The following is a 21,216-nucleotide window of genomic DNA, read 5'->3' as shown; positions in this document are numbered from 1 at the left end:
AAAAGTAACTGATCTATCTTGCCTTTGGTAACATTTATTTGTTATATATTTGTTTTTTGACAACTTTTTCGAATCTATGTGTACACAGTACAGTAATACAAACCCCAAAAATGCCATAATAAAAGTTCAAATTTATGGATATTAAAAGAAAATTATAATTTTATTTCAATACAGCCCGTATTTATTTACAAGTTTTAAAAAGACCAACACTCAATTTTATCAAAAGAATTGGGGGAAAATAAGCGAGATATTCCAACAGTTCTTATACTACAATAAAACATATATGCTTTATTTCTCATTTACTACAAAAATTATAGCCTTTCTCCATTTCTTCTTGGTTAATTTGTTAAAAAACAAAATGGAAAAGCGTAGATTTCATTCACTTACCAGCCATGATTAAAAGCACAGCAGAATGGCCCGAAAGCGTTTCATAAAATTAATTCTGATTGGACAAATCGATTTTGCTTCAGCCAATCAGATCTAAAGGTTGGTGACACGTGACATAAATCCCCCCCCCCACCCCCCCCACCCCTTACACACGCCGACTCATCAAAAAGCAAGATGGACGACTCTTACGAAAACGATAAGAAAAGCGGTAACAATTTTTAGAATTTTAAATATTTTCGAAGAGTATTTTAGCAAAGCAGAACGCGAAATTATAAGTAGTTTTCTTGTTTATGTTTCGCAAGTTTTTTTTTTAAGCGAACAAAATCTGGAGCTTATAATTGATTCATTATTTTTAATGTCATCAAGCTAACATGTGTTCGGTTGAAATGTTGACTCTAGTTTTTTTGTTTTTTTTTTATATTCCTTTTAAAATAAATTATGCCAAGAAGTTTATTTTGGTATTTTTTTTAGATTAGGTCCAACTCCACAATTTTATGTTAAATGACGACTTTTATAGGTTTTCTACTATGCTGAATACTGAAATCGCATTGAAATTTTGCAGAAATAAGTAGCTATCGAGATATTAAAAGTTGTATTATGCATTGTATTCTTTGGCGGCCATCGTTTTTACGCGCGCGCGCCATAAACAAATCTGGGTTTGTATTACCGTACACATAGATTCGAAAAAGTTGTCAAAAACAAATATATAACAAATAAATCCTATCAAAGGCAAGATAAGTTACTTTTCTACCAAACTGGATATGTTTTTAGTGTTTATATTTAATGTAACATGTTTATTCAGCTCGAAAAACATACAGTGTTTATCGATGTATTGGAAAATTTAAAATAGCAGCCGACTCTCTCTTTGAGGCGGTAAGTTTGGGATGGGTTTGTTTTACTGTACACATAGATTCGAAAAAGTTTTCAAATAAAAAATAAATAAATGTTATCAAAGGCAAAATAAATTACTTTTCTACTTAACTGGATATGTTTTTAGTGTTTTTATTTAATATAAGATGTTTATTCAGCTCGAAAAACATAGTGTTTACCGATAGGTGTGTCAGAAATTTCGTGAAAATAGTGAATAATTCCACCCCATCTTTCCAAGCTTATAACTCCTCGAAAAATGTAATTTAAGCCCTAATTTTTTTTCAATTAAAGGAGCAAGGACCAAGGTTTCATTAAAAAAAAAAAAAAACGTGTTTTTTTGTTTTTTTTTAATGAAAAGGTTTTAAACTTCGGACTTTATAGGTAAATTTCTAAAAAACTACTTTTTTTTGTTTTAAATTTGAATATATTATTTATTGACCTTTTCTCTTGAATTGTGATATATAAGACTTTGGTACATAAATTAATTATTTACTTTTTAATAGACATTTCAAAATGGGAGGCGTGAATTATTCGACCCCCCCTGTCTTTCCAAGCTTATAACTCCTCGAAAAATGTAATTCAAGCCCTAATTTTTTTTTCAACTAAAGGACCAAGGTTCCATTTAAAAAAAGAAAAAGAAAAAACAAATAACGTGGTTTTAAAAAAAAGGTTTTAAACTTCAAACTTTACAGGTAAAATTCTAAAAAACACTACATTTTTTTTGTTTTAAATTTGAATATATTATTTATTGACTTTTTCTCTTCAATTTGTGAGTAAATTAATTATTTACTTTTTAATAGACACTTGAAAACGAGATTTTTATATTTTATTCGCAGTTTCGTGTTAGGGGTGTCAAAAATTCCTACAAAAATTCTGATACACACCTAGTTCACCGATGTATTGGAAAGTTAAACATGGCGGCGACTCTCTCTTTGACACGGTAAGTTTGGGAAAAGAGGGTTAAAAATAAAAAAAACTACACAAAATACTATTAGAAACTTGCTTAATATGTTACCGTGACATAGGCTGACATATATTCAGCGAGTTTTTAACAGTATTTTGTATAGCTTTTTATATTTTTAATTCCTTTTCCCAAACTTACCGTGTCAAAGAGAGAGTCGGCCGCCATTTTAAATTTTCCAATACATCGGTAAACACTGCATGTTTCTCAAGCTGAATAAACATGTTACATTAAATAAAAACACTAAAAACATATCTGGTTAGGTAGAAAAGTAACTTATCTTGCCTTTGATAACATTTATTTGTTATATATTTGTTTTTTTGACAATTTTTTCGAATCTATGTGTACAGTGATACAAACCCTCAAAGGCAAGATAAGTTACTTTTCTACCCAACTGGATATGTTTTTAGTGTTTATATTTAATGTAACATGTTTATTCGGCTCGAAAAACATACAGTGTTTTACCGATGTATTGAAAAATTCAAAATGGCGGCCGACTCTCTCTTGGAGACGGTAAGTTTGGGAAAAGGAGTTATAAATAAAAAAACAGTCAAAATACTGTTAAAAAGCCTGCTGAATATATGTCAGTCTATGTCATGGTAACATATGTTGAGCGAGTTTCTAATAGTATTGTCTGGGTTTTTTATTTATAACTCATTTTCCCAAACTTACCATCTCAAAGAGAGAGTCGGCTGCCATTTTAAATTTTTGAATACATTTTTTTTTTTTTTTTACATAGGCATCACCACTTATCAAGGCCAAGAGGCCACTCAAGGATAAGGGTTAAAGAGTGTACAGTAGACATTGGACAATATAGTAATCGGTAATACATCGGTAAACACTGTTTTTCGAGCTGAATAAACATGTTACATTAAATATAAACACTAAAAACATATCTAGTTAGGTAGAAAAGTAACTTATCTTGCCTTTGATAACATTTATTTGTTATATATTTGTTTTTTGACGGTTTTTTCGAATCTATGTGTACAGTAATACAATTGTACACATAGATTTTTTTTACTTCAGTTGCTTCATTCAAGGGAGGTAAGTTCAAACTGAAATTACAAGTGGAAGTTTGCACCAATGCACCACATGGTTTTGATCATTCAGCGACCATTTTGAAATCTGAACACAAACTTTTTTGCCTGTGACAGTCCTTCAGCAAAACTTGTGTTTTCACCAAGATCTTACAAGTTCCAAGCTTCTCCATTTTAAACCAAGCCAATATTTAATTGAAGGGCAGAGTTATACAACTATCACCCCCTGCGTAATTTGTATGCTGATAGGTTTTTTGAAATTTTTTCACTGGATTATTATTGATTGAACACTAATTAACCAGATTATGAAAAAAAATTGAAAAAAAAAAAAATCATTATTTCGACATGTGAAAGGGGTGCTCACTTTTTAGTTACAACGTTCTGGTAAATCGGTCACCCATTTTGTAGCCAATAAAAACGCGGGTATATCAAAACCATAGAAAATAAAAATAACATGAACCTACCGCATTTGTAAATCAGAAATAGTTTTGTTTCTCAAAGAAAAAAAAAGATAGAATGAACATGACTTTTTTTTTATTGTTTTTTATGAAACTAAAGTTTCGAGTTTTTTGTTTTGTTTTTTAACTTACTTAGTTTTTTGGGTTTGTATTACTGTACATATAGATTCGAAAAAGTTGTCAAATAAATAAATGTGATCAAAATCAATATAAGTTACTTTTCTAACTGGATATGTTTTTAGTGTTTTTATTTAATGTAGCATGTTTTTTAAAAAATTGTTTAAGTATTATAAATTTCACTAACATGCTGGAGAAATGTTTCATAATTTTCCATTCCGTTGTCAATTTTCATATCGTACGTCTCCCGATATATAGCTTCGTCAACATAGGACCATTTCATATCGTCTGAAGACACTTCCATGTTTTGTAAGAAATTTCTTCCCTACATACCCAATTTCCTCCCTGCAGAAAGGAAATGAAATTCCACAAACAAAGCCATACCTTTAAAACTCAAATTTTATTCAAGATGTATCAGTAAATGGAAGTTGGGGTTTGTATTACTGTACACATAGATTCGAAAAAGTTGTCAAAAAACAAATATATAACAAATAAATGTTATCAAAGGCAAGATAAGTTACTTTTCTACGTAACTGGATATATTTTTTGTGTTTTTATTCAATGTAACATATTTATTCAGCTCGAAAAACATACAGTGTTTACCGATGTATTCGAAAATTCAAGATGGCGTCTGATTCTCTCTTTAACACGGTAAGTGTGGGAAAAGATGTTATAAATAAAAAACCGGATAAAATACTGTTAAAAACTCGCTCAATATATGTTACCGTGACATAGGTTGACATATATTCGGCGGGTTTTTAATAGTATTTTGTATAGTTTTTTATTTATAACACCTTTTTCCATACTTACGGTGTTAAAGAGGGTGTGGGATGCCATCTTGAATTTTCGAATACATCGGTAAACACTATGTTTTTCGAGCTGAATAAATATGTTACATTGAATAAAAACACGAAAAATATATCCCGTTAGGTAGAAAAGTAACTTATCTTGCCTTTGATAACATTTATTTGTTATATATTTGTTTTTTGACAACTTTTTCGAATCTATGTGTACAGTAATACAAACCTGAAAGTTCTTTGGTTCTCGGTAAGTCCTTGTAAAAACAGTGGTTGAATTTGCTATCCATACGCAATGGAGCTTTTAGTTATGATTCCTCTGTGGGAATGTTAGTTCGGGGTTTCCTTAGAAGGATGTCCATGTTGTACATGGTGAACACGGCGTGAATGATAGGCGCCCAATATGAGCATATATGGGACCTTGTGGTCTCTGAAAGAAATAGGAATAATTTCCTATAATCAAATATATCAAGCCAAACAATGCAGAAATTCTTCCTTGGGTAGAATAAGTTCAGCAATTATGTTGTCTCTGTATTTAGAGAAATGTCCTTCGTCCACTAACTGCATGGTGTCCAATGAAGGTAAAATCCTGGCACTCTATAACGGAGCACCGCTGTGTGAATCTTTACTGTTCCGTGTTCATTGTCAGACTGAAAAATAAACGCACATGTATACAAAATTAGCGCCAAACTGGCGCATTCAAATTGAACCAATCAAAGACCGTCTAGCAAATCATGTTAGGTGGGCAAACAAAATGGCGTTGTTATGGAATTTCTCATAGTTTAGAGAAGAAAAAAAAAAAAAAAAAAATGGGTGACCGATTTACGAGAACGTTGTAACTAAAAAGTGAGCACCCCTTTCAAATGTCGAAATGATTTTTCTTTTTTCAATTTTTTTTTTCATAATCTGGTTAATTAGTGTCCAAGCAATAATTATCCAGTGAAAAAATTTCCAAAAACCTATCAGTATAGAAATTACGTATGGGGTTGATAGTTGTACAACTCCGCCAATTGAAGTAATGCTTTCATAATTTACATGACAAATGCTCAGATTATTTTATTGGTAAAATTCACCTTTCGTCTTCCTTTGTTTACAAAGCCATTTGTCGGAAGTGACGTCCGGCATATTTTTAGCTACGGATGACCAAAACTGTATAGAATTAACCTTTTTTTGGTGCTAATGTATTTACTGATCCGCGCTATTTTTTTAAATCGTATTTCCAAGTTTAATTAAAATTTTATGATATGTTTTTTTTAGTGTTGGGACGATTCCTAATTTTTATACGATTCCGATTCCGATTCCAGGAAAATATTGATTAACGATTCCGATACCAAGTACGATTCCGATTCCTAGGGAATTATTGTTTTGAAATATACCAGGTAGTTTTATACTTATGGTCGGTAGTTCCCAAATATGTTCCCTAACTTTGGAAGAGATATTTTATGTCTACACCAGTACACCGTCGTGTTTTGGTTTAAATAAAATTATTATATAATAAACTAAACGGAAAACTTAGCAAAATTTATTTTAGAGAAAATTTATTTTACTTAATTGAAATACAGAAAAAAAACTCAAAGAAAATAGAATTTATCCTTCAGATAAAAAACAAATAAAATAGAATTTATATAACAGAACAAAAACAAGAAAATTAGAGAATAAATACACACGATTCATTATTTTGGTCCTCATAATTAACAGATTTAATGAATTAAATAAAAAAAAATATAGCGGAAGAGAAAGAAAATATATACTAATTAAATATAAAAAAGATAAATATTTAATTTAATAATTTATAAATGAACGTGCGTAATGAAAAAAAAAACAATATACCATGTGACATGGCGCCGTAGATACAAAATAGCCTTTCCAAAGTTAACGACCATATATGAGAAATACCATTAATCGAAAGTTTTTGTGTTTTATACCAAAAAGGTAGGTATAGCAAAAAGTTACAATTAAAGGAATTTCAAAAACGATTTTTTGTTTGGCTATTGATAGTTGTATTTGTGACGGCTGTTCTTCAGACCTCCATAATTCACAAGGAGTAGTTAACACCTATTATTTTTTCTTACTTTTTCATTGCTTTTACACGTTGTTTCTAACGTGAAGAATAAGTTTAGCCAAACTAATTTTGAAATAGGGTATATCAAAGGAACACATATAAAAATGATACCACTATAAAAAACAAATGAAATACTAGATAAAATTGAGCAAACATAATTATCAAAATTACAGAAAACGATAAAAAAAAATGGTGAAGTTTGTTGAGTGAAATGAATTATTGAAAGAAAATGAATTGAACTAATAGAAATGTTAAATAAAAAAATGTCACATTTCAATATTTTTTTAATAATTAAATTCTCAGGGTTGTCGAAATTAAAAATTAAGTGATTTTTTTTTTTATTAGACTTCTTTCGAAGCTTGTTACCTTGAAAAATACATTTAAAACCCTGTTTTTTTTAAATAAATTGAAAAATAAACGCAATTAAAAAAATTTAATTGATAATTGAAACTTTAAAAGCATATTAAACATTGAAAAATTACTTATCTCACAAATTAACGTCCAATAAAGTAGATCCAGTCTTCGTACAAGAATTCGGTTATAATAAATATATCTTTCCCAAACTTAAAAATTAAATCTTTTTTTTTTTTTTTTTTTTTTTTTTTTTTGAGAGAGAGAGAGTGCTTTAAAATCGCCGGGGAGTGCCGCCTAAAATTTTAAAGAAGTAAATTTTAGGAGTTTAGTGCCTTTCAAAGACGGTTATCATAATTTATTATCATCATTTAATTTCCTTTTTTTCCTCCCCCCACACCTTTCCACGTGGTTCAGTAGTTAACCAGTGCTACTGTTGCTGTCAGTCAGCTATCTTTACCTAAGTTTTAATTTCGAGTTAAAAGAATTTTTCATGAATAGAATCAGCATTTTTAAAAATTATTTTTTTAGTTGTATATATTGTATTTACTCTTTGAACTTAAGGAGGGTTAAAAAAATTGGTGACACATAGATGGTGACGCAGACAAAAAAAAAAAGACACTGCGATTTCGACCCTCACTAATAAAACTGCTCTGAGTGACTAGTTGGTAATTTTTTGTTCCTTTTCTTTTTTATTTTGCTCCTCCAATTTATTTGGATGCATCATAGTTAAATGTTTTAACATGTTGGTTGTGGTCATGTTAGATGGTTTTATTCCTCGCGATATTTTAATTTGACAGACTTTGCAAATGGCTTTCAACTCATCATCTTCATCAACTTCAAAAAGTTTCCATGGAAGACTTTTTTTGGACTTTGGCGTTGTGCGTTCTATCCCAACCATTATCAATGGACCAGAGGTCATCTAGTCAGCGTCAGACAGGGCCAAACTATTTGCAAAGAACTTTGCAGCTAATTCTACCCTATGCGACGCAGGCCATCAACTCCCCATATTTCCTCCTACAACACAGAACAAGCTAGGTAACATACAAATATCCGTGCATGAGGTTGCCAAGCTAATCAAGAACCTAGATTCTAGTAAGGCAACTGGCCCTGATGGCATCCCAATTATAGTGTTAAAAAAGCTTCAACCAGAACTTGCTCCCATACTTACGAAACTATTTAAGCGCTGACTTAAGGAGAAGTGCTTTCCGACCCCCTGGAAGACCTCATCAGTTTGCCCTGTGTTTAAGAATTCAGGTGATAAGTCCTCTCCCTCTCAGTACAGACCAATAAGTCTCCTGTGTGTTATGAGTAAGTTGCTGGAATCCATATTAAATAGAGAAATAGTCAACCACCTCAGCAGGAATAACCTTCTTAGTGACACACAATATGGTTTCCGCTCTGCAAGATCTACCGCAGATGTGCTGACGGTTATATCCCACAGGATTAGTGAATCTCTTGACAAAGGCTTCCTTTCTAGGGCAATTGCTCTTGACATATCAAAGGCCTTCGACAAGGTATGGCATAAGGGTCTACTTCACACAAGATTTCCAGCTACGGTATAACTGGAAATGTGTTCTCTATCATTAAATCATTTCTCTCCGATAGGCTCATAAGAGTAGTGGTAGATCGACAAAAATCGGAGGCCTGCAATATAAATGCTGGAGTCCCTCAGGGGTCAATCCTGGGCTCAACTCTCTTCCTGATCTACATCAATAACCTCTCTAAACACATACTTAAATTATTCGTTGACATCTATGCTGATGACACGACCATCTACGGCAACACATCAAAGGCTGTAAATGACAAAGTTCTCTCGGATTCTCTCTCCTCTGATCTCGAGCGCGTGGTTCAGTGGGGGAAGATGTGGCTGGTTACCTTTAATGCATCCAAAACCAAATTCCTATCCTTACATCATCAACGCTCTGATCCCTAGCTGGCATCAATTGTGATGGATGGCTCTCATCTGGGTGAGGCCCCGTGTTTTGACAAGCTTCTGGGTTTGACCTTTACTCCTGATCTGAAATGGAACACGTACATCAAGTCTGTTGCCAAGGTCGCTGGAAAGATGGTGAGATCCTTCTACTGCTCCAGAAGATATTTCACTACTGATGCAATTCTCTATCTATATAAAAGCCAAGTATGTCCAAGGATGGAATACTGTTGCCATATCTGGGCAGGAGCTGCCAAAAACAGCCTATCATGCCTTGACAGAGTACAAAATAGTCTCCGTGGTTTAGTGGGGGATGCTCTTTTCTCTACCCTGCAACCTCTCTCCCACAGAAGAGACGTTGCGAGCTATCCTTGTTTGATCATTATTTTTATGGCAGGTGCTCGTCTGAACTCCAATCCCTGGTCCCCCCCTCGCCAATCTTTCACGAAAAACACCCGTCTAGCTGAATCCACTGTGAAAAATTTCCCCCACTCTATATCTGTGCCTAAATCAAAACGCGGATTCCATGAACAAAGCTTCTTTCTTAGAACTGCACACCTGTGGAACTCTGTTCCGTCTGCCTGCTTCCCTCCGGACTACAACTTGGATGTCTTCAAGTCCAATGTTAACAAATTCCTAATGAACCGCCCCCCCTAATTAAACACTTCATCAAATCTCCACACTAACGTAATGTAATTGCAATAACCCTTATCCCTGAGTGGCTTCCGGGCCTTGATAAATGGTGATCACTGTGTAAAAAAAAAAAATCCGCTAAAAAAGACAAAAAGAAAACAATATAAAGGGATGGGGCGGTAAATTGTACCAACCGGTAGTTAACAAAAAAAACTTATAGAATTTAATTTTTGAAACCAATGTATAAAAGTTTACATAATGAAATGCAAATATGCATTTTCTTTTGATTTTTTTTTTTTGGTTGACTGTGTTCAATTCACACATGGTTGATGCGGTTCAATATTGCTAAACTATAAGTCTTAAGTAAAATTCTATTCATAAATACTTTTTAAAATGAAATTATTTAATTAATCGTAAATATTATTTAGACATAAAAATTAATTCATTACAAAACCTTTTAAAAATGTATATATTAATTTCTTTTTCGTTCGGCAAAAAACTGCGCAAAACACTTTTAATTTTCAATTTAAAATTCTAGAAAAAAGATTATATTATTCTGCTTTTAATATAATCAAATTCAGGGTTTTATCTTTCTGGAGAAAAAAAATTTAAAAAATGGATTTTATTTCAATGAAATTAAAAAAAAAACTGAATTGAATTAATTACCCTTGAATTAACGAAGGGGTTATTTAATAACTTTAGGTTTGGAAGAGATAGGTATGGGGTCGATTGTTTGGAAACATCAAAAGAAGCCGACAACTGTCAAAACTTTGCAAAATAATACAACGTGATCAATTTCATTTTAGAGATATTTCTTTCAAAAGCCTTCTTTTAAAAAAAGAAAAAAAGTACATTGTTCTATTAAACCGTTTACTGTTTAAATAATTTGACTTTGCTCGTTTTATTTTAAGAAAATATATTGAAAAAGCATTTTCATTCACTATTAGAAGATTTGTCAGTAAAAAAAAACAATCGCCAAAAAGATAAGCGTTTTTTTTTTTTAATTTTTACTCGCAATGTAGAGCCCTGCATACTTCTTTTCAAGTTAACTCTTTTGTAGTTTTGATTACAATAGATCTGAATGAATGAACCTTGTAAGGGAGGGGCACTAAGCATTGCCCTGTTAATAATGAATTTCTTTGGTTTCTTTTTATAACATGCTACATTTCTCTCTTGCGGTTAGAAATATCAGGAATTTTTTTTCTTTTTTTCAACATCAGACTAAAAGAATCGTAATGAAGGAATCGGAAAATTAAGGTATTTTTTAACGATGCGATTCCGATTCCGATACCTCCCAAAATACACGATTCTTACGATTAACGATTCCGATTCCGATTAATCGTCCCACCACTAGTTTTTTTATTCAATTCTAAGGTTAAAGTATAGAATAAGTACAAAACACCCTCCCCTCCCCATGTTAAGAATGGCTTTTTAAATAACGCTATTATTTCAGCACAGATCAATAAGTGCACTAGTACCTTTTTTTTTTATGAACTATTTTTTCCCCATTAATATGTTTATGAACGTTTACCTAACTTTTATTATAAAAGTTAGGTAAACGTCGATATCGAAATTTTAAAATTAAAGTTAGTCTTATTTAAAAAAAATAAGGTGTTTTTTTGTTTTAAATAAACTTTATTCTAACTTTTTAACATTTTTACATACATAAAAAATAGAATTGTAAATTGGTTTATCATTTTATTGTTGAATAAAATTTCAAAGTGATAAATGGGGAAAAAAATATCTCGAAAAGAAAAAACACCTCGTCTTTTTTTTTTTTTTTTTTTAAATAAAACTAACTTTAATTTTAAAATTTCGATGTTTGGAAAACAGTCCATAATATATAATTCATTATAAAAGTTCTATCTTTGTTTGATAAAAAACAAAACAGTTTGTAAATATCAAAAAACAAAACAGTCCATTAAGTTCAAATAAAGACTGTTTGAATAAAACTTCTAAAACAAAAAAAAAAAAAGGGGGGGGTTCATTCTATACAGTTTTGGTCGTCCATAGCTAAAAATATGTCGGATGTCACTTCCGCCAAATGGCTTTATAAACAAAGGAAGACAAAGGGTGAATTTTGCCATTTTATTTTTATTTATTTTATTTTTTTTGTCATCACGAATGCTGATCGGCTTCAGTGTTATTTTTAGCTTGACAGAAGAATGTTGAGATTTATTAATGTGATCAATGGAGCAGTGTTCAGCATAGCTTACATGATGAAATTTGATGTGTCTTTGTATAAAGTACTTTTAAATGAAGGGAAATGCCACAAGAGTGTGTGTTTTTTTTTTTTTTTTTTTTTTTACATTTTCACCCCAAACAAGGCACATTGCCACTTTGATGTAGGGGGCTACTATCAGGGACATAAGCTACAGGGGTACTATGTGGGGAGTTGGGCAGCAAGATGTCGGTTCACGTTACACTTGAACTTCTGCATGTCAGTACAGTTGGGGAAGCAAGGACCCGGAAGGGAATTCCAAAGTCTAGCGGTTCTGGGGAAGAAACTAGTGGAGTAAAAGGCTCTCTTACATCTAGGGATCTCTATTGTGAAGGGGTGGGATTTAGCTGTTGTCGGGAGTGTTTACGTCGAGGGGGTGCAAGTGCTTGCAGTTCGTCAGAGCATTCACCGTTAAAGTACTTGTAGAACAGGCAGAGGGATGCAACATTTTGTCGATGGGACAGAGGCTGAAGCTTAGATGACAGTTCAGGACCTATCAGATTGGCGACTCTCTTTTGAACCTTGTCGACGAGCGTTCGACATGTGTTATGAGGCTGAATTCCTAGGGGTTCTTAATGCCCTATTCACAAGAATTGGAATGCATAATAATCACATACGTTGCTATTTTGATAAAAAAAAAAAAAAATAGCAATACAAATAATATTTCAGCCACAAAACTGGTTTGCATATCTATAAGCTTCACATTACCGTTTATTTAGTTGATTGGCATTCAAATTTGATAAATTTGTCCATTGTTTATACTTGGTGCTTAATGCTCCCACATTTTACGTTTTCATAGAATGGTGCGGACCTACAAGAAAAAGGAAAGTGGTGGGCGAGTGAACTTCAGCAGCAGTCAAGCGATTAATGACGCATATAACGCAGTCATGAATGGATACATGTCTGCCAACCGAGCATCAAAACAATTTGGTGTGAGCAAGAAATCGCTGCTTTGCCGAACCAAAGGTGAAATCCCTGTGGATGCCCATGTTGGCAGACAGACGGCACTGTCTCGCACCTTTGAAACCGAACTGGTAGAGTGCATCAAACTAATGTCTGAATGGGGCTAGGGCTTCTCATCAGAGCAAGTAAGATATAGTTCAAGACTTTATGTGCACAATGAAACTCGACACTCCCTTCAAAAACGGACGACCTGGATTGATCGATTTTTTTCTCGCCATCCTGACATCATACCAAAGAAGACAGAACACCTCAGTTTCTCAAGAGCTGCAGCAGAGTGTCCAGAAGTAATTGAACATTGGTTTGAACTCTTGGACAATATCTTAACCACTGCTGACGTGAAGGACATGCCATGCCAAATCTATAATGCAGATTAAAGTGGCTTTGTTACTGACCCCAAGTCCCAAGTCGTTTTGGCTGCAAAAGGATCAAAAAAAGTTAACCAGCACATTGGTGGATCTGGCAGAGAACAGATCACTGTTAACTGTTCTGGCTCTGCCAGTGGAAAAGTTCTTCCTCCGTATATTGTGTACAAGGGAAAAAACCTCTACGAAACATCATGCACAGGTGGTCCTGATGGAGCATGTTACTCTACCAGTGAGAAAGGTTGGATGAGGGCCCACAATTTCTTGACTGGTTCACCAAGCTGTTCCTGATCAACACAAGAGATGTCAGTGATAAACTTTTGATATATGATGGCCATCTTTCCCATCTTTCCCATCTTTGCCATCTTTCCCATCTTTCCCATCTTTCCCATCTTTGCCATCTTTCCCATCTTTGCCATCTTTCCCATCTTTCCCATTTTTCCCATCTTTCCTACGCCTTGATTCAAAAAGCAAAGGAGAACAACGTCATTCTCTTGCGACTTCCGGCCCACCTCACTGATCTGCTGCAACCATTTGATCGTGCCGTGTTTCGGCCTGTGAAACTGAAATGGCAACAATTGTTGTTGAAGTTTGCCAGAACACACAGGGGACCAGTGGCCAAGAAGGACTTTCCCAGCCAGTTAAAGAAACTGTTTGAAGAGTCTTGTGAGCCTGAGACTATCAAAGTAGGCTTCAGTTCAACAGGGATTTGCCCGTTCAATCCCCAAGCTGTCAGTTTGATTGATCGGCTGAAAATGAACACACCATCACCATCTGTCGCCTCTTCCTCTAAACCCCGTCTGGCACTCTCTCAGACCACTTACCTGCTTCTCCTTTATCAGGAACTCAGTCAGCTCCCCCGCCATCCACCGCCCCTTCATCAGGAACATCATATGCCGCCCCTTCATCGGAAACGCCATCCACCCTTTCCCCTGTACCCTCACCTTCACTCCCCTTTGTCTATTAGGGACTTTTTCCTTGAGCAGCTGACGACTCATTTCTCTAATACAGGAAGAGGAAGATCAGCGATAGTTCAGCGCTTTCGCTATTGCGAGAGTCTCGCAGAGGTGGATTGTATCCAGAGGTTACAGGAGGAAAAGCCTGCAAAGAGGAGGCTAGAACAAGACAGATAGGAGTAAAGGGAAAGGGCAGGGGCAAAACCACCCAAAAGGACACAAAGCGCCCAGGATCATGGAACCCGACTTGCTGTGATTCATCAGATGACACTGAATGTGGACGGTGTGGACAAGCTGGTGGTGATAACTGGATACAGTGTGACGTTTGTACAGACATCACTGGGAGCCTTGAAGACAGGGAAGATGAGTGGCTGTGCGATTTTTGCACTCAATAAGGTGGGTGCCTAATACCCCCTAGGTAGGTGGTTAATGCCCCCAAAATCTACCAAATTAGAATTACGTGTCTGTGTTAATAAAAAAATTAAAATGAAATATTTTTTATGGATTTTTATTCCGACAAGTGGTGAATATTCATAACAGATAAGTAAAGAAAACTATATTTTTCATTTTAACATTTGATTCAGATTTTTTTTTAATTTTAAGATGATTTGTACTCGTCTGCCTAAAGTGCAATAAATTCTGTAGCTGCTAATGCTATTGGTCGATTTGGAGTTTACTCTCGTTGGTTGATTCTCGCACTTTTTTGCATCTGATGTGTGCAAGTCTGTTGAGCTTCTTTAAGAGAACGAACCGTAAAACAGCATTACTCTTGTGTTCCTCAATTTCTGCAAGAATTTCTTTGGTTTTAAGGGATTTCAATTCTTTAATATTTTGAATCAAAAGTTGAGAATTTCATTGCAAGAATCTTTGTAGAGCTGAAAATCATTTTGGGCGTCACGTTGATCGACTTCTTCCTCTTCTGCATAAAAAAAGAGGGGTTTTCTCCATTTTCTCTTGAATAATTTTTTTAGTCTCGATCGACTTTTTCATGCTGCATAGAAAAAAAAAAAACAGCAAAACTTTTTTTTTTTTTTTTTAAGTGCGATGCCTATTACCCTCTGTTACCCTACATGTATTTAAATTAAAAAAAAAATGTTTTACTTATTTGAACTCTTATGTTTCATAATAAATAGAAATTTCGATAGATTTAAATATATTTTATTCAAATTTCGAAAAAATAAATAGCGGGGTGGGGGGGACACTAAAAAAAATATTTCCCCTCATATATTTTACAGAAACTGCATTTTATATGTAATTTCATTCTAAGATGGATAAGTATTGAAAAGTTCACGAAAATCTGGCCATTAGTTGATTTTTGCTGGATTTATTAATCACGGGTATGTTTTCACGTTCAGAATGCTTACTACATGGGAACGTTATTTTAAAGCGCCAATTATGTAAACACGATTTTTTTTTTTTTTTTTTTTTTACACAGGAATCACCACATTATCAAGGTCAAGAGGCCACTCAAGGATAAGGGTTAAAGAGTGTACAGTAGAAATTGGACAATATAGTAATCATTAGTAATAAAAATTCGGTTAATTTGATAACTTATATGGAACGGCTCATCAAGAACTTATTTACGTTAGACTTGAAGACAACCATATTGTAGTCAGCCGGAAAGCAGGAAAACGGAAGACAATTCCACAGGCGTGCAGTTCTAAGAAAGAAGCTTTGTTCATGGAATCTACGTTTAGGTTTAGGCACAGATAAAAAAGAGTGGGGGGAATTATTGATAGTGTTTTCAGCTAGACGAGTGTTTCTTGTGAAAGTTTGGCGAGGGGGGACCATAGACTTAAGCTCAGTCAAACACTTTCCATGAAAGTAATGATACAACAGAGACAAACTCGCAACATCTCTTCTGTGAGATAGAGGTTGCAGCGAAGAGAAAAGAACATCTCCTACGAGGCTACGAAGTCTATTTTGAACTCTATCAAGGCAGGACAAGTTCTTTCTAGCAGCTCCTTTCCAGATGTGGCAACAGTATTCCATCCTTGGACGTACCTGGCTCTTATATAGATAGAAAATTGCATCAGCAGTGAGATATCTACTGGATCGATAGAAAGATCCCACCATTTTTCCAGCGGCCTTGGTAACAGATTTGATGTACGTGTTCCATTTAAGATCAGGAGTAAAGGTCAAGCCCAGAAGCTTGTCAAAACTTGAAGCCTCCTGGAGACGAGAGCCATTCATTTCAGTTGATGCCAGATATGGATCAGAATGTTGATGATGTAAAGAGAGAAGCTTGGTTTTAGATGCATTAAAAGTAACCAGCCACTCCTTTCCCCATTGTACTACGTGCTCAAGATCAGAGGAGAGAGAATCGGAGAGAACTTGGTCGTTTACTGTCTTAGATGTGCTACCATAAATGGTAGTGTCATCAGTATAAATGTCTACAAATGATGTAAGGATGTGATTTGGAAGATCATTAATGTAGATCAGGAAAAGAGTTGGGCCCAGGATGGACCCCTGAGGGACACCAGCATTAATACTGTAAGCTTCTGATTTTTGCCCCTCAACTACTACTCTTATAAACCTATCAGAAAGAAATGATTTAATAATCGAGAAGACATTTCCAGCAGTACCACAGCTAGAGATCTTATGAAGTAAACCTTTATGCCATACCCTATCAAAGGCCTTAGATATGTCAAGAGCAATTGCCCTAGAAAGGTTGCCTCCGTCGAGAGATTTGCTAATCCTATGAGATATAACTGTAAGCACATCTGCTGTAGATCTAGCAGAACGCAATTTCATTATTTGCGTAATTTTTTAAAATTATTACTAGTTTATTTTGCCCTTTGAAATGGTACAAAAGTTATATTGATAATATTAATTTATAATAAAGTTACATCATTTTACATATAGGTGGGGGGGGGTAATTCTGTGGTGACTTTTGGAGGTGCCTAACGATTCTTCTGCTCGGTTAATGTCGGCATGTTACTTACGAAAAAATGGTTAATTAAACTACAGAAGCACCTGTTAAAAACTATACAAGTTCTATAACTGAATACCAACTTAAAAAGAAAACGAAAAACAAAAGTATATTTTTGTAAACCGCTCGTGTAAGCTTTTTAACAGCATAATTAGTGTCCTAAATTATGAAAAAATGAACGAATCTCTTAGTAAAGAACAGTGCCAGTTTTCGGGGGTGGGAAGTGCTGAAAACGAATATCACAGGTAAATTTGTTTTATGATATGAATACATTACTAGGTGGTTAGAAAGTGAGTGCTCATTGTACATTAAATTTATATAGGAAAGTGGTCTCTCACTTTTTGAAAAAGTAACTTCTTCATATCATGAAAACTACTTATCTGCCCCAAATTTAAATGTAATATTCGTTTTCAGCACCACCGAAAACCTATAAAAGTCGTTATTTTAATATGCTTTTAGGAGTTTGAAAGAAACTTGACATTGACCTCGTTTAAATAAAAAAAGTCGGTAAATTTTTACTTTCTTTCCACCCACCATTAAAATGACGACTCTTACAAGTTTTCGGGTATGCTGAAACCGGATATCACATTCAAATTTGGCTCAGACCAGTAGTTTTCTAGATATTTTTCTACTTGAGCCACCACTTACTAAGGCCCGATGGCCACTTGAGGATAAAGGTTAACAAACGTAAGGTGGTAGTGTAGTAATTGTTATTGGTGTAGATTGGACAGAATTTAATTTATTTATGGCAGTGGTTCGACAAAAATTTGTTTACATTGTATTTGAAGGCTACCATGTTGTCTTCAACTGGAATGCAGGTCAATGGAACAGTGTTCCATGGACGTACAGTTCTGGGAAAGAAGCTCTGTTCATAGAATCTGCGTTTAGTGGGTGAAATCGTATATAGTGGTTGTAGCTAGTCGGGTGTTTTTGTGAAAGACATTTTTTTCCAATGTATTACTTAATGACGTTTGCCATTCTTAACATGTGGAGGAGGGGGTGTTTTGTAGCACATGCGCATTAGTACTTTTCGTTTGGGAAAAAAACATGGCCTCCGGTAAAAACATAATAGATTACATCAGATAATATAGGTCTTAATATCTATAAAACTACTTGTTTTTGCCAAACTGAAATGCAATATTCGTTTTCAGCATACTTGAAAACCTGTAAAAGTGCTGATGTGGAAAGATTTTTAAAAATTACCCTTTTTTTTTATCATAATTAGAATTAAATAACAATCTCAAGTAACTGTGGTACTTTTACCGATCAACTTCTATGCCTGTCTATATTGGATCAGTAAAAACTGGTATAAAGCTGACAATTATTTTATATCTTGGACGTTTTTAAATAAAAAAGGTGTATATATCATTTAATTATTGTAATTCTTTTGAGATGAGTAATTCTATATCCATAAATATAAAAGCGGAAATGTTTGTATGTGTGTTCGCTTTTTCTGTATGTCTACAAAAGGCTTTTTTTCAGAGAAGCGGTCGGTCGCTTCACAACTTTTTAAAACTTTTTATATCACATATAAATCGTAATATCTCAAGAGTTAACAACGAAGCTCGCCTGTCTATTTAATTTGCTCGATTTTGGGAAGATAAATATTCAACATTTGTCGCTCGCCGCATGTGGGTTAGTCTTTTTCCTATAACATCTTAGGAAGCGTTCCCGCAGTAAATGAAATACTATCCCGCAGTCAAACTTGACCTCATTATGTCATTAAAACGGGCATCTGCCAAATCCAAGTAATTAAATAAATTCAAACGCGTTTCCGTTAGCATCTCGCGGTGAGGCAATGGTTAACGTCGCACGTTTTTTTTTTTTTTCACACTTTAATTTACAACTTTGCCTCAAGGGTTCCGGTTCGATCCTCATACTTACCAACCAAAACATTATTTTTTAACCCCACCCCCACCCCCCACTCCCGGAGTTTCCACACACACCTTCAAACACCCGGGCAACGCCGGGTACCTCCGCTAGTCTATATATATAAAAGGCAAATGCGGCACGCGCATTTTTGTATGTCTTGAAAATACTTTTTTCTGCGACGGTCCCGGGGTCGTTACTATCGCTAGATAATAATATCTATGATTTGGGAACGCGGGTCGCGTCTAGATTTATTTACATCGACTTTTATAAGATTTGCACTATTTTGCTTTGTCAATTGTTTGTCCAGACAATTGCTATTCGATTTGGACAATCCCCTTTAAATGGGGAGCTGCTCCCCCCACCATTATCTGGGGGAAGCGAAAACTAAAATTACTGTCACGTCATCGTAACGCTTTCGCGATGACCTCATTTAGCGTCTTCCTGTCAATCAAACCTCTTTCACTCCTTTTATAAGCTTTAACTTAACACGCTAATCAATTACTCTCACTCGTGGTTGAGACGGTTAAGTGGTTTGCTTTTTTTCCACCTCCGCGTCAAGGCTTCCGGGTTCAATCCCACCTCCCAACCAAAACTATTTTTTTCTTCTTTAAAACCTTTAAACACCTGGGCAACGTTTTTTTATTACTTCAGCAAAATCCGTCCTCTCATGACGAGTTCGGTTCTACGCATGCGCAAATGACATCGGAACCTGATTTAGTTTAAAGATTTAAAAAAAACGACCTAATTTCGTGGACATCGTCTTGGCTAAGTTGATTGGAGGTCGGCGTCATTATCTAAAGGTTTTGGGTTCAAATCGTGGTGTGAGATGTCTTTTTTTTTTTTGATTTTCAAAGGTTTAATATTGAAACAGGGTTATTTAAGCCAATTTTTTTTTTTTTTTGGGGGGGGGGGGTATTTTTCAGATTTTTTAACGAATTTTTAACGTTCGTTTTTCTGTTTGGGTTTTTCTTTTTTTGTTTTTCCCATTTTTACATCATTTAACATCGTTTTTTTTTTTTTTTTTTTTTTTTTTTTTAAATTTACTTAGCTTATTCTTATGTTTTGATTAACACCCCACCCCCGCCCGAGCACACACACACCTCCAAACATCCGGGCAACGCCGGGTACCCCCCGCTAGTCTATCTATAAATATAAAAGCGAAAATGTATGTATGTATGTATGTATGTTCGCTTTTCCTCGATGTCCACGAAAGGCTTCTTTCAAACAAGCGCTTGCTCGCTTCACAACTTTTTATATCATCTATAAATTTCTAATATCTATGAATTATCCATGGAGCTTGCCTCTCTATTGAATTTTATTGACTTTCAAATGTTAATTATTCCACATTTCCTGCATCGGCACGCGTTACATTTGCTTTTCAGTATAAAAAAAGCGAACCTCGACTCTAATCACAGGCCCAGAGCCAGTTTGGTCAATGTCGACTTCGTCATATCAGACTGTAGCTTTCATTTCGCTGGGAGCGGGTTTTTAAAAACAAACAAACCCATTTATTCAAAACTGTCCCGCACAAAATAACTGCTGAATACCTATCGCCGTCATGTCAATCAAAAATGCGCACCTGTTTTTTTTAAAACACTTTACTATTTTCCAACTGCGCGTCGTCAACGCTTCGGCTTTTTTTCACATACCCCGGGCAACGCCAGGTACCCCTCGTACAATTCGGTTTTCGGTATAAAAAAAGCGAAACTTGACTCTAATCACAGGCCCAGAGCCAGTGAACGTTTGGTCAATGTCGACTTCGTCATATCAGACGGGGGAGCGGGTTTTTAAAAGCAAACAAACCGATTTATTGACCTCATTAAAAACTGTCCCATACAGAATTCTAACTGCTGAATACCTATTGCCGTCACATCAATCAAAAATGCGCACCTGTTTTTTTAAAAACACTTTACTATTTTCCAACTGCGCGTCGTCAACGCTTCGTTTTTTTTTTCACATTTTCGGGTTTTTTTCACATACCCCGAAAAACACCCGGGCAACGCCAGGTACCCCTCACTAGTATATATATAAAAGCGAAAATGTATGTATGTGTGTTTGTGTGTCCGCTAAAAACTTTCGACAGACACGACAAAAATTCACAAACTTGGTACCATATTGAAGCCCCATCCTTCGCCCGAAAAAATGACGTCATGACCAGATTTACTTTAAATGGTTGAAGAACTGACTAAATTTCATGTACATCGCGTTAGCTCAGTTGGTTAGCGCGTTGGTTCGTTATCTAAAAGTTTTGGGTTCGAATTGTGGTGTGAGATGTCTTTTTTTTTTTTTTCGATTTTTTAAATT

The 21,216-nt window shown here is 34.8% G+C and overlaps 2 protein-coding genes across 2 annotated transcripts in view; one reads left to right on the top strand and one right to left on the bottom strand.

Moving 5' to 3' along the window:
* The window catches only part of LOC145269034 (general transcription factor IIH subunit 3-like), a 71,247-nt gene extending 70,793 nt beyond the window's left edge, over positions 1-454 (bottom strand). The window contains exon 1 of the mRNA XM_080124629.1: positions 388-454. Coding sequence (XP_079980755.1) covers positions 388-394 — 7 coding nt within the window. The 5' untranslated portion in view covers positions 395-454. The remainder of the gene's footprint in view (positions 1-387) is intronic.
* An 81-nt stretch (positions 455-535) lies between these two features.
* LOC145269033 (translation initiation factor eIF2B subunit alpha-like) overlaps positions 536-21,216 on the top strand; it is a 54,399-nt gene continuing 33,718 nt past the window's right edge. Inside the window, exon 1 of the mRNA XM_080124628.1 lies at positions 536-595. Coding sequence (XP_079980754.1) covers positions 562-595 — 34 coding nt within the window. The 5' untranslated portion in view covers positions 536-561. The remainder of the gene's footprint in view (positions 596-21,216) is intronic.

Source organism: Euprymna scolopes, chromosome 45, assembly GCF_053919585.1.
Source record: "Euprymna scolopes isolate OS-2025 chromosome 45, ASM5391958v1, whole genome shotgun sequence".
In the NCBI taxonomy this organism is placed as follows: Eukaryota; Metazoa; Mollusca; class Cephalopoda; order Sepiida; family Sepiolidae; genus Euprymna; species Euprymna scolopes.
This window is presented reverse-complemented; position numbering and strand designations above follow the sequence as displayed.